This window comes from Callionymus lyra, chromosome 16 (assembly GCF_982586985.1).
Source record: "Callionymus lyra chromosome 16, fCalLyr1.hap1.1, whole genome shotgun sequence".
Taxonomy (NCBI): Eukaryota; Metazoa; Chordata; class Actinopteri; order Syngnathiformes; family Callionymidae; genus Callionymus; species Callionymus lyra.
This window is the reverse complement of record NC_141833.1, coordinates 15,511,429-15,525,011: the sequence shown is the minus strand read 5'-3', so window position 1 is coordinate 15,525,011 and position 13,583 is coordinate 15,511,429. Positions and strand designations below refer to the sequence as shown.

The following is a 13,583-nucleotide window of genomic DNA, read 5'->3' as shown; positions in this document are numbered from 1 at the left end:
ACAAAAGACCCACATTCATCCTAAAGTTATCAATATATAACAAGGATACCTCCTCTGGAAGGTTTTCATCTCAGCTGCATGTCTCATCATCATCATCATCATCATCATCATCAGTGACTCTGAAGATCCAGGACCTGCAGGAGTTGGACTCTGCTGTCTACTTCTGTGCTCTGCAGCCCACAGTGACAACAAACACACTCTCTCTGCACAAAAACCTCCCTCTATTCTCCACCAGGGGGCGACTCTCTCAACAAAAAATCCTCCCTTAGTCCTCCAGTACTTATCAGGATGTGAGACAGACATTCAGTGAATCCAGCAGAACATGGAGAATCTGGTCCTGACTTGTCTTGTGTCTGGTGAGTGTTTTCCAGTGGTTTTGTGCAAAAGACCATGTCATTCTGTCTGTCAATCACTCTCCAGCTTGTGTCCTTCATCTCTACCTTCATCTACCTTTACATATCGACTCCCAACACAACTCGAAGCTCTAACATGAACAGACGTTTGGAGACCACACAGCCTTTGTGGGCTGCATCAAGATGGACATTAGAATAAATACAGAAAACTGGTGCTATGTCAGAAGGTGCGACTCCAATTACCTGATCCTCAACAAGACCAAGTAGATGTTGGAAGACTTCAGAATATCCGGGACACATCCAGAACCAGTTGTCATCAAAGAGCAATGTTTGCAGGTCGTACACACCTACACGTATCTGGTGGTTCATCTAGATGACCTCCTGGTCCGGACTGAACACACAGGTGGCTTGTTCAGAGAAGACTGTGGTCCCTCAGGAAACTGGTGTCTTTCAATGTCTGCAAGAAGCTGCTGGAGATCTTCTATGAGTCTGTAGTAGCAAGTGTCCTCATGTATGCGGCAGTGTGATCGTAGGGACAGTTTATGTCTCAGATTTGTATTGGATTACGTTTTGCAAAGTATTCTTTTTTAACCACAGGTGTTTTCCTGCAGGTCCAGATACAAGTCCAGTTGTGAAGGAAGGTCAAAAACATCCAGGTCTAATAGACGATGAGCTCATGAGTCATGTGACTGGAGCAATATCTGAGCAGTGATGATGTAATTTTCGTTCATGTCTGAGGAGTCATCTTCTTTAGAGTGGAACATGATTGACATTTGCAAAAAAGGTGAGAAGTTTCTTATCAAATGTGCTCCAGGATTCTGGTTCAATACCTTATAGCAAGTAAGTGGAATAAACTATGATCAGAGTCAAGAGCATCTCCACCATGGGGCGACTCTGAGTGGTTTCTGACTGACAAAGGTCACATGACAGTAGTGGGAGGAGCCACAGAGGATCATAGTTGCGATGTAGAAAGTTGATGAAGATAATGTAGATGAGAGTTTCATCTTCTCTGGAGCTCACTGACTCAACACTGCACACATGATGTGTGTGTTCTTCTCTCTGCTGCTGGCTGCTGCCTGTCTAGGTGTGTGAGTATGTATATATGTATTTGTGTAACCTGGTTGTTCTCTGACTGTTGATGTTCTACAGGATCCAAAGCACAGAAAGATGAGGTCCATCAAGAAGACGCAGAAGTAGCAGCAGCTGAAGGAGACTCTGTGACTCTCTCCTGTTCGTACAAGTCCTCGTCCAACGATTACCTCTTCTGGTACAAACAAGTTGGACACAAAAGACACACATTCATCCTGAAGTTATCATATAACATATAACAAGGAGACCTCCTTGGGAAGGTTTTCATCTCAGCTGCATGTCTCATCACCATCATCATCATCAGTGACTCTGAAGATCCAGGACCTGCAGGAGTTGGACTCTGCTGTCTACTTCTGTGCTCTGCAGCCCACAGTGACAACAAACACACACTCTCTGCACAAAAACCTCCCTCACTTGTCCACCAGGGTGCGGAAGTTAAAAGTTAAAAAAATATTAATGCATGAGTCCTCCTGTAGGGGGCGACTCAGGTGGCGGAGACATTGACATAGATATAGATACATGTTTTAAAGTGAAGGCTCTGTGGAGACACACACATACACACAAACACAAACGTGAGGAGAAAAAGTGATTCAGTGTTGAAGCTTCAGTTTGAAGATGGATTCAAAGAAGTTGGTGCTGCTGACGTTTGTGTTGATGATGACAGGTGACACACACACACACACACACACACACACACACACACACACACACACACACATAAACTTGAGCTCACAGTAACACACACTGTCTCACTGACGGTCACTTCTTCAGGTGGCAGGTGTGGGCGATTGCTTCCTCTACAGGTCCAAGTCTGGACTGGAGCAGGTGGTTCTGTGACTCTCACCTACAACATCTCCGGACTCTCTGCTTCTGATTATGTGTTCTGGTACCGACAAGATCCAGGAGCAGCTCCAGAGTTCCTCATCTACATCTCGGGCACAGGGGCGAGAAGGTCTGCAGCCTCTCTGGACTCCAGGTTTTCATCTCAGCTGTCAGTCAGCAGGCAGCAGGTGGAGCTGAAGATCCAGTCCACTATACTGACGGACTCTGCTGTCTACTTCTGCGCTCTGAGGCCCACAGTGACTCCAGACCTCCAGCTGCTGAACAATAACCTGCATCATCCACAACCGCCACCAGAGGGAGTCGGCTCACGTCCTGAGATGGAGGAGGAGGAAGTTTCTGCCTCCAGTGGAGAGAAGAAGGTCCACACAGACCGTCTGGAAGTTCTCCTCCAGTCAACATGTTGTGCTGGTTGTGCTCCATCATTCTGCTCCTGGACCTTCTAGCAGGTGAGCGAAAGTGAACGTCCTCACGCTGATGGTCTTCTCACCTCTGCTCCTCCTGCAGGTGTCCATGTTGGACAACTGAGTCCAGTCAAGGTCCCAGAGTTCTTTCCAGAAAGCAGCTCTGTCCTTCTGTCCTGCACCATCTCTCCTCCTGCTGCCTTTAGTGATCGTCTCTCCTGGTACAGACAACATCCAGGAGGAGAGCTGGAACTCCTGACATCTCACTTAGGAGGTGGAGAAGAAGTCAAGTCTCCAGTCTCTGGCCTGACTGCTGCAGTGACGGCTGACAAGAGCCTGATGAAGCTGAAGATCCAGTCTGCTGCACTGATGGACTCTGCTGTCTATTTCTGTGCTGGGCAGCGCACAGTGACAACAAACACACACTCTCTGCACAAAAACCTCCCTCACGTCTCCACCAGGGGGAGACTCTGAGACGTCACTGACTGACATAGGTCACATGACAGTAGTGTGAGGAGCAACAGAGGATCCACCTTGAGATGTAGAAAGTTGATGAAGACAAAGCAGATGAGAGTTTCATCTTCTCTGGAGCTCACTGACTCAACACTGCACACATGACGTGTGTGTTCTTCTCTCTGCTGCTGGCTGCTGCCTGTCTAGGTGTGTGTGTGTATATTTGTGTGTGAACTTGTTGTTCTCTAACTGTTGATGTTCTCCAGGATCCAAAGCACAGAAAGATGAGGTTCATCAAGAAGAAGCAGAAGTATCAGCTGTTGAAGGAGACTCTGTGACTCTCTCCTGTTCGTACAAGCCCTCATTGACTTCTGACTACCTCTTCTGGTACAAACAAGTCGAACACAACAGACCCACATTAATCCTGAAGTTGGCCACGCATGTCAAGAAGACCTCCTTGGGAAGGTTTTCATCTCAGATTAATGTCTCATCATCATCATCATCATCAGTGACTCTGAAGATCCAGGACCTGCAGGAGTTGGACTCTGCTGTCTACTTCTGTGCTCTGCAGCCCACAGTGACAACAAACACACACTCTCTGCACAAAAACCTCCCTCTCTTCTCCACCAGGGGGCGGAAGTTCAAAGTTAAAAAAAATATGAATGCATGAGTCCTCCTGTAGGGGCGACTCAGGTGGCGTAGACATTGACATTGATATAGATACATGTTTTAAAGTGAAGGCTCTGTGGAGACACACACATACACACAAACACACACACAGGAGAAAAAATGATTCAGTGTTGAAGCTTCAGTTTGAAGATGGATTCAAAGAAGTTGGTGCTGCTGACGTTTGTGTTGATGATGACAGGTGACACACACACAAACACACACACACACACACACACTTGAGCTCACACTAACACACACTGTCTCACTGATGGTCACTTCTTCAGGTGGCAGGTGTAGGCGACTGCTTCCTCTGCAGGTCCATGTCTGGACTGGAGCAGGTGGTTCTGTGACTCTCACCTACAACATCTCTGGACTCTCAGCTTCTGATGATTTGTTCTGGTACCGACAAGATCCAGGAGCAGCTCCAGAGTTCCTCATCTACATCTCGGGCACAGGGGCGAGAAGGTCTGCAGCCTCTCTGGACTCCAGGTTTTCATCTCAGCTGTCAGTCAGCAGGCAGCAGGTGGAGCTGAAGATCCAGTCCACTGTACTGACGGACTCTGCTGTCTACTTCTGCGCTCTGAGGCCCACAGTGACTCCCGACCTCCAGCTGCTGAACAATAACCTGCATCATCCACAACCGCCACCAGAGGGAGTCGGCTCACCTCCTGAGATGGAGGAGGAGGAAGTTGCTGCCTCCAGTGGAGAGAAGAAGTTCCATACAGACCGTCTGGAAGTTCTTCTCCAGTCAACATGCTGTGCTGGTTCTGCTCCATCATTCTGCTCCTGGACTTTCTAGCAGGTGAGAGAGAGTGAACGTCCTCAAGCTGATGATCTTCTCACCTCTCCTCCTCCTGCAGGTGTCTGTGTTGGACAACTGAGTCCAGTCAAGGTCCCAGAGTTCTTTCCAGAAGGCAGCTCTGTCCTTCTGTCCTGCACCATCTCTCCTCCTGCTGCCTTTGGTGATCGTCTCTTCTGGTACAGACAACATCCAGGTGGAGAGCTGGAACACCTGACAGCTCACTTAGGCAGTGGAGAAGAAGTCAAGTCTCCAGTCTCTGGCCTGACTGCTGCAGTGACGGCTGACAAGAGCCTGATGAAGCTGAAGATCCAGTCTGCTGCACTGACGGACTCTGCTGTCTACTTCTGTGCTCTGAGGCCCACAGTGACAACAAACACACACTCTCTGCACAAAAACCTCCCTCACTTCTCCACCAGGGGGCGTCTTTGATCAGTCACTGATGACATAGGTCACATGACAGTAGTGGGAGGAGCCACAGAGGATCATAGTTGAGATTTAGAAAGTTGATGAAGACAAAGCAGATGAGAGTTTCATCTTCTCTGGAGCTCACTGACTCAACACTGCACACATGACGTGTGTGTTCTTCTCTCTGCTGCTGGCTGCTGCCTGTCTAGGTGTGTGTGTGTGTGGTTGTATATATGTACAGTATTTGTGTATCCTGGTTGTTCTCTGACTGTTGATGTTCTACAGGCTCCAAAGCACAGAAAGATGAGGTTCATAAAGAAGATGCAAAGGTAGCAGCAGCTGAAAGAGACTCTGTGACTCTCTCCTGCCAATACAAGTCCTCGTCCACTAATGTCTACATATTCTGGTACAAACAAGTTGGAAGAAACAAACCCACACTTATACTGGGAGTCTCCACGTATGACATGAAGACCTTCTCAGGAAGATTTTCATCTCATCTGCATGTCTCGTCATCATCATCATCATCATCATCAGTGACTCTGAAGATCCAGGACCTGCAGGAGTTGGACTCTGCTGTCTACTTCTGTGCTCTGAGGCCCACAGTGACAACAAACACACACTCTCTGCACAAAAACCTCCCTCACTTCTCCACCAGGGAGCGACTTTGATCAGTCACTGACTGACATAGGTCACATGACAGTAGTGGGAGGAGCCACAGAGGATCATAGTTGAGATGTAGAAAGTTGATGAAGACAAAGCAGATGAGAGTTTCATCTTCTCTGGAGCTCACTGACTCAACACTGCACACATGATGTGTGTGTTCTTCTCTCTGCTGCTGGCTGCTGCCTGTCTAGGTGTGTGTGTGTATATATGTGTGTGACCTTGTTGTTCTCTGACTGTTGATGTTCTCCAGGATCCAAAGCACAGAAAGATGAGGTTCATCAAGAAGAAGCAGAAGTATCAGCTGTTGAAGGAGACTCTGTGACTCTCTCCTGTTCGTACAAGTCGTCATTGACTTCTGACTACCTCTTCTGGTACAAACAAGTCGGACACAACAGACCCACATTAATCCTGAAGTTGGCCACGCATGTCAAGAAGACCTCCTTGGGAAGGTTTTCATCTCAGCTTAATGTCTCATCATCATCATCAGTGACTCTGAAGATCCAGGACCTGCAGGAGTTGGACTCTGCTGTCTACTTCTGTGCTCTGAGGCCCACAGTGACGACAAACACATTCTCTGCACAAAAACCTCCCTCTCTTCTCCACCAGGGGGCGGAAGTTGAAAGTTAAAAAAATATATATATTAATGCATGAGTCCTCCTTTAGGGGGCGACTCAGGTAACGGAGACATTGACGTTGATATAGATACATGTTTTAAATTTAAGGCTCTGTGGTGACACACACATACACACAAACACAAGCACACACACAGGAGAAAAAGTGATTCAGTGTTGAAGCTTCAGTTTGAAGATGGATTCAAAGAAGTTGGTGCTGTTGACGTTTGTGTTGATGATGACAGGTGACACACAGACAAACACACACACACACACACACACTTGAGCTCACACTAACACACACTGTCTCACTGATGGTCACTTCTTCAGGTGGCAGGTGTAGGCGACTGCTTCCTCTACAGGTCCATGTCTGGACTGGAGCAGGTGGTTCTGTGACTCTCACCTACAACATCTCCGGATTCTCAGCTTCTGATGACATGTTCTGGTACCGACAAGATCCAGGAGCAGCTCCAGAGTTCCTCATCTACATCTCGGGCATGGGGGCCAGATGGTCTGCAGCCTCTCTGGACTCCAGGTTTTCATCTCAGCTGTCAGTCAGCAGGCAGCAGGTGGAGCTGAAGATCCAGTCCACTGTACTGACGGACTCTGCTGTCTACTTCTGCGCTCTGAGGCCCACAGTGACTCCAGACCTCCAGCTGCTGAACAATAACCTGCATCATCCACAACCGCCACCAGAGGGAGTTGGCTCACCTCCTGAGATGGAGGAGGAGGAAGTTTCTGCCTCCAGTGGAGAGAAGAAGGTCCACACAGACCGTCTGGAAGTTCTCCTCCAGTCAACATGATGTGCTGGTTCTGCTCCATCATTCTGCTCCTGGACCTTCTAGCAGGTGAGAGGGACTGAACGTCCTCACGCTGATGATCTTCTCACCTCTGCTCCTCCTGCAGGTGTCTGTGTTGGACAACTGAGTCCAGTCAAGGTCCCAGAGTTCTTTCCAGAAGGCAGCTCTGTCCTTCTGTCCTGCACCATCTCTCCTCCTGCTACCTTTGGTGATAGTCTCTCCTGGTACAGACAACATCCAGGAGGAGAGCTGGAACTCCTGACATCTCACTTAGGAGGTGGAGAAGAAGTCAAGTCTCCAGTCTCTGGCCTGACTGCTGAAGTGACGGCTGACAAGAGCCTGATGAAGCTGAAGATCCAGTCTGCTGCACTGACGGACTCTGCTGTCTACTTCTGTGCTCTGAGGCCCACAGTGACAACAAACACACACTCTCTGCACAAAAACCTCCCTCACTTCTCCACCAGGGGGCGTCTTTGATCAGTCACTGATGACATAGGTCACATGACAGTAGTGGGAGGAGCCACAGAGGATCCACCTTGATGTGTAGAAAGTTGATGAAGACAAAGCAGATGAGAGTTTCATCTTCTCTGGAGCTCACTGACTCAACACTGCACACATGATGTGTGTGTTCTTCTCTCTGCTGCTGGCTGCTGCGTGTCTTGGTGTGTGTGTGTGTGTTTCTATATATAAGTGTGTGTAACCTGGTTGTTCTCTGACTGTTGATCTTCTCCAGGATCCAGAGCACAGAAAGATGTGGTTCATCAAGAAGAAGCAGAAGTATCAGCAGTTGAAGGAGACTCTGTGACTCTCTCCTGTTCGTACAAGTCCTCGTCCGACGATAACCTCTTCTGGTACAAACAAGTCGGACACAAAAGACCCACATTCATTCTGAAGTTATCAACATTTAACAAGGATACCTCCTCTGGAAGGTTTTCATCTCAGCTGCATGTCTCATCATCACCATCATCATCATCAGTGACTCTGAAGATCCAGGACCTGCAGGAGTTGGACTCTGCTGTCTACTTCTGTGCTCTGAGGCCCACAGTGACAACAAACACACACGCTCTGCACAAAAACCTCCCTCACTTCTCCACCAGGGGGCGACTCTGAGCAGTCACTGACTGACAAAGGTCACATGACAGTAGTGGGAGGAGCCACAGAGGATCCACCTTGTGATGTAGAAAGTTGATGAAGACAAAGCAGACAAGAGTTTCATCTTCTCTGGAGCTCACTGACTCAACACTGCACACATGATGTGTGTGTTCTTCTCTCTGCTGCTGGCTGCTGCCTGTCTAGGTGTGTGTGTGTGTGTGTGTGTGTGTGTGTGTGTGTGTTTCTATATATAAGTGTGTGTAACCTGGTTGTTCTCTAACTGTTGATCTTCTCCAGGATCCACAGCACAGAAAGATGAGGTTCATCAAGAAGAACCAGAAGTATCAGCAGTTGAAGGAGACTCTGTGACTCTCTCCTGTTCGTACAAGTCCTCGTCCAACGATAACCTCTTCTGGTACAAACAAGTCGGAAAAAACAGACCCACATTCATCCTGGCATTGTCCACGCATTTTAAGAAGACTTCCTCAGGAAGATTTTCATCTCAGCTGCATGTCTCATCATCATCATCATCATCAGTGACTCTGAAGATCCAGGACCTGCAGGAACTGGACTCTGCTGTCTACTTCTGTGCTCTGCAGCCCACAGTGACAACAAACACACACTCTCTGCACAAAAACCTCCATCAATTCTCCACCAGGGGGCGACTCTGAGCAGTCACTGACTGTTATAGGTCACATGACAGTAGTGGGAGGAGCCACAGAGGATCAACGTTGAAATGCAGAGTTTCATCTTCTCTGGAGCTCACTGACTCAACACTGCACACATGATGTGTGTGTTCTTTTCTCTGCTGCTGGCTGCTGCCTGTCTAGGTGTGTGTGTGTGTGTGTGTATATATGTATTTGTGTATCCTGGTTGTTCTCTGACTGTTCATGTTCTACAGGATCCAAAGCACAGAAAGATGAGGTCCATCAAGAAGACGCAGAAGTATCAGCAGCTGAAAGAGACTCTGTGACTCTCTCCTGTCAATACAAGTCCTCGTCCACTAATGTCTACATATTCTGGTACAAACAAGTTGGAAGAAACAAACCCACACTTGTACTGGAAGTCTCCACGTATGACATGAAGACCTTCCCAGGAAGAATTTCATCTGAGCTGCATGTCTCATCATCATCATCATCATCAGTGACTCTGAAGATCCAGGACCTGCAGGAGTTGGACTCTGCTGTTTACTTCTGTGCTCTGAGGCCCACAGTGACAACAAACACACACTCTCTGCACAAAAACCTCCCTCTCTTCTCCACCAGGGGGCGACTCTGAGCAGTCACTGCCTGACATAGGTCACATGACAGTAATGGGAGGAGCAACAGAGGATCCACCTTGAGATGTAGAAAGTTGATGAAGACAAAGCAGACAAGAGTTTCATCTTCTCTGGAGCTCACTGACTCAACACTGCACACATGATGTGTGTGTTCTTCTCTCTGCTGCTGGCTGCTGCCTGTCTAGGTGTGTGTGTGTGTGTTTCTATATATAAGTGTGTGTAACCTGGTTGTTCTCTAACTGTTGATCTTCTCCAGGATCCAGAGCACAGAAAGATGAGGTTCATCAAGAAGAAGCAGAAGTATCAGCAGTTGAAGGAGACTCTGTGACTCTCTCCTGTTCGTACAAGTCGTCATTGACTTCTGACTACCTCTTCTGGTACAAACAAGTCGGAAAAAACAGACCCACATTCATCCTGGCATTGTCCACGCATTTAAAGAAGACTTCCTCAGGAAGATTTTCATCTCAGCTGCATGTCTCATCATCATCATCATCATCATCATCATCAGTGACTCTGAAGATCCAGGACCTGCAGGAGTTGGACTCTGCTGTCTATTTCTGTGCTCTGAGGCCCACAGTGACAACAAACACACACTCTCTGCACAAAAACCTCCCTCTCTTCTCCACCAGGGGGCAGAAGTTCAAAGTTAAAAAATATATATATATTAATGCATGAGTCCTCCTTTAGGGGGCGACTCGGGTAACTGAGACATTGACGTTGCTATAGATACATGTTTTAAAGTGAAGGCTCTGTGGAGACACACACATACACACAAACACACACACAGGAGAAAAAGTGATTCAGTGTTGAAGCTTCAGTTTGAAGATGGATTCAAAGAAGTTGGTGCTGCTGTCGTTTGTGTTGATGATGACAGGTGACACACAGACACACACACACACACACACACACACACACACACACACACACACACACACATACACATAAACCTGAGCTCACACTCACACACACTCTCTCATTGACGGTCACTTCTTCAGGTGGCAGGTGTGGGCGACTCCTTCCTCTGCAGGTCCAAGTCTGGACCGGAGCAGGTGGTTCTGTGACTCTCACCTACAACATCTCCGGACTCTCGGCTTCTGATCATGTGTTCTGGTACCGACAAGATCCAGGAGCAGCTCCAGAGTTCCTCATCTACATCTCGGGCATGGGCGCCAGAAGGTCTGCAGCCTCTCTGGACTCCAGGTTTTCATCTCAGCTGTCAGTCAGCAGGCAGCAGGTGGAGCTGAAGATCCAGTCCACTGTACTGACGGACTCTGCTGTCTACTTCTGCGCTCTGAGGCCCACAGTGACTCCCGACCTCCATCTGCTGAACAATAACCTGCATCATCCACAACCGCCACCAGAGTGAGTCCGCTCACCTCCTGAGATGGAGGAGGAGGAGGTTTCTGCCTCCAGTGGAGAGAAGAAGGTCCTCACAGACCGTCTGGAAGTTCTCCTCCAGTCAACATGCTGTGCTGGTTCTGCTCCATCATTCTGCTCCTGGACCTTCTGGCAGGTGAGAGAGACTGAACGTCCTCACACTGATGATCTTCTCACCTCTGCTCCTCCTGCAGGTGTCTGTGTTGGACAACTGAGTCCAGTCAAGGTCCCAGAGTTCTTTCCAGAAGGCAGCTCTGTCCTTCTGTCCTGCACCATCTCTCCTCCTGCTGCCTTTAACGATCGTCTCTCCTGGTACAGACAACATCCAGGAGGAGAGCTGGAACTCCTGACAGCTCACTTAGGCAGTGGAGAAGAAGTCAAGTCTCCAGTCTCTGGCCTGACTGCTGAAGTGACGGCTGACAAGAGCCTGATGAAGCTGAAGATCCAGTCTGCTGCACTGACGGACTCTGCTGTCTACTTCTGTGCTCTGAGGCCCACAGTGATAACAAACACACACTCTCTGCACAAAAACCTCCCTCTCTTCTCCACCAGGGGGCTGAAGTTAAAAATTAAAAAAAATGTATTGCATCAGTCATCCGATAGGGGGCGACTTAGGTTGATATAGACACACAGGTGAAGGCTCTGTGGAGACGCACACAAAACGCACTGACAAACACACATGTGAAAAGAAAAGGTTATTCAGTGTTGAAGCTTTAGTTTGAAGATGGATTCAAAGAAGTTGGTGCTGCTGACGTTTGTGTTGATGATGACAGGTGAAACACACACACTCACGCACACACACACACACACACACACACACACACTTGAGCTCACACTAACACACACTCTCTCACTGACGGTCACTTCTTCAGGTGGCAGGTGTGGGCGACTGCTTCCTCTGCAGGTCCAAGTCTGGACTGGAGCAGGTGGTTCTGTGACTCTCACCTACAACATCTCTGGACTCACAGATTCTGATGATGTGTTCTGGTACCGACAAGATCCAGGAGCAGCTCCAGAGTTCCTCATCTACATCTCGGGGACAGGGGCGAGAAGGTCTGCAGCCTCTCTGGACTCCAGGTTTTCATCTCAGCTGTCAGTCAGCAGGCAGCAGGTGGAGCTGAAGATCCAGTCCACTGTACTGACGGACTCTGCTGTCTACTTCTGCGCTCTGAGGCCCACAGTGACTCCAGACCTCCAGCTGCTGAACAATAACCTGCATCATCCACAACCGCCACCAGAGGGAGTCGGCTCACCTCCTGAGATGGAGGAGGAGGAAGTTTCTGCCTCCAGTGGAGAGAAGAAGGTCCACACAGACCGTCTGGAAGTTCTCCTCCAGTCAACATGATGTGCTGGTTCTGCTCCATCATTCTGCTCCTGGACCTTCTAGCAGGTGAGAGGGACTGAACGTCCTCACGCTGATGGTCTTCTCACCTCTGCTCCTCTTGCAGGTGTCTGTGTTGGACAACTGAGTCCAGTCAAGGTCCCAGAGTTCTTTCCAGAAGGCAGCTCTGTCCTTCTGTCCTGCACCATCTCTCCTCCTGCTGCCTTTGGTGATCGTCTCTCCTGGTACAGACAAAATCCAGGAGGAGAGCTGGAACTCCTGACAGCTCACTTAGGCAGTGGAGAAGAAGTCAAGTCTCCAGTCTCTGGCCTGACTGCTGAAGTGACGGCTGACAAGAGCCTGATGAAGCTGAATATCCAGTCTGCTGCACTGACGGACTCTGCTGTCTACTTCTGTGCTCTGCAGCCCACAGTGACAACAAACACACACTCTCTGCACAAAAACCTCCCTCACTTCTCCACCAGGGAGAGACTCTGAGCAGTCACTGATGACATAGGTCACATGACAGTAGTGGGAGGAGCAACAGAGGATCATAGTTGAGATGTAGAAAGTTGATGAAGACAAAGCAGACGAGAGTTTCATCTTCTCTGGAGCTCACTGACTCAACACTGCACACATGATGTGTGTGTTCTTCTCTCTGCTGCTGGCTGCTGCCTGTCTAGGTGTGTGTGTGTGTGTTTCTATATATAAGTGTGTGTAACCTGGTTGTTCTCTAACTGTTGATCTTCTCCAGGATCCAGGGCACAGAAAGATGAGGTTCGTCAAGAAAAAGCAGAAGTACCAGCTGTTGAAGGAGCCTCTGTGACTCTCTCCTGTTCGTACAAGTCCTCATCAACTTCTGAATACCTGCACTGGTACAAACAAGTCGGAAATAACAGACCCACATTCATCATGATGATCTACAAATATGACAAGAGGGCCTCCTCTGGAAGGTTTTCATCTCAGCTTAATGTCTCATCATCATCAGTGACTCTGAAGATCCAGGACCTGCAGGAGTTGGACTCTGCTGTCTACTTCTGTGCTCTGCAGCCCACAGTGACAACAAACACATACTCTCTGCACAAAAACCTCCCTCTGTTCTCCACCAGGGGGCGATGTTGAAGTGAAAGGAATAAACTTGAATAAACATATCTGTTGTCCACAAGGGGGATGCGTTCATAAAACAAAAACTCACTTCCCCACTAGAGGGAAACATTTGAAATAAATCTCCCACTCCTCCACCCGAGGGAGACATTTAAATACCTCTCTCATTCACTAGGGTGAGACATTTGAAATAAATATCTCACTCCTCCACCAGAGGGAGACATTCAAATACCTCCCTCATTCACTAGAGGGAGACATTTGAAATAAATATCCCACTCCTCCACCAGAGGGAGACATTTAAATACCTCCTTCATTCACTAG

The 13,583-nt window shown here is 48.4% G+C and overlaps 1 protein-coding gene and 3 gene segments (V, D, J or C); all 4 read left to right on the top strand.

Annotated features, from left to right (window-relative positions):
• Positions 1–3,891: 3,891 nt before the first annotated feature.
• LOC148063902 (immunoglobulin lambda variable 4-60-like) lies at positions 3,892–5,039 on the top strand. The segment is given in 3 exon segments: positions 3,892–4,007; positions 4,093–4,331; positions 4,911–5,039. Coding segments are annotated over 3 exon segments (417 nt in total).
• Positions 5,040–7,088: 2,049 nt separating this feature from the next.
• LOC148063901 (T cell receptor alpha variable 8-2-like) lies at positions 7,089–9,154 on the top strand. The segment is given in 3 exon segments: positions 7,089–7,137; positions 7,196–7,500; positions 9,083–9,154. Coding segments are annotated over 3 exon segments (426 nt in total).
• Positions 9,155–10,249: 1,095 nt separating this feature from the next.
• LOC148063900 (uncharacterized) lies at positions 10,250–11,592 on the top strand. Its single transcript, XM_087810357.1, has 4 exons — positions 10,250–10,334; positions 10,456–10,822; positions 10,864–10,973; positions 11,032–11,592. The coding sequence occupies exons 1-4, from the start codon at positions 10,286–10,288 to the stop codon at positions 11,460–11,462; spliced, it is 957 nt and encodes a 318-aa protein (XP_087666483.1). The 5' UTR covers positions 10,250–10,285; the 3' UTR covers positions 11,463–11,592.
• Positions 11,593–12,178: 586 nt separating this feature from the next.
• Positions 12,179–12,984, top strand: LOC148063899 (T cell receptor alpha variable 18-like). The segment is given in 3 exon segments: positions 12,179–12,227; positions 12,286–12,590; positions 12,913–12,984. Coding segments are annotated over 3 exon segments (426 nt in total).
• The last annotated feature ends 599 nt before the right edge of the window (positions 12,985–13,583 follow it).

What these genes read in the sequence shown, in the direction of transcription:
- LOC148063900 (XM_087810357.1), top strand. Translation starts at nt 10,286, where the DNA reads ATGGATTCAAAGAAGTTGGTGCTGCTGTCGTTTGTGTTGATGATGACA. An exon ending in GTTTGTGTTGATGATGACAG is followed by an intron (nt 10,335 to 10,455) that starts GTGACACACAGA and finishes TCACTTCTTCAG; the next exon opens with GTGGCAGGTGTGGGCGACTC. An exon ending in GCTCCTGGACCTTCTGGCAG is followed by an intron (nt 10,974 to 11,031) that starts GTGAGAGAGACT and finishes CTCCTCCTGCAG; the next exon opens with GTGTCTGTGTTGGACAACTG.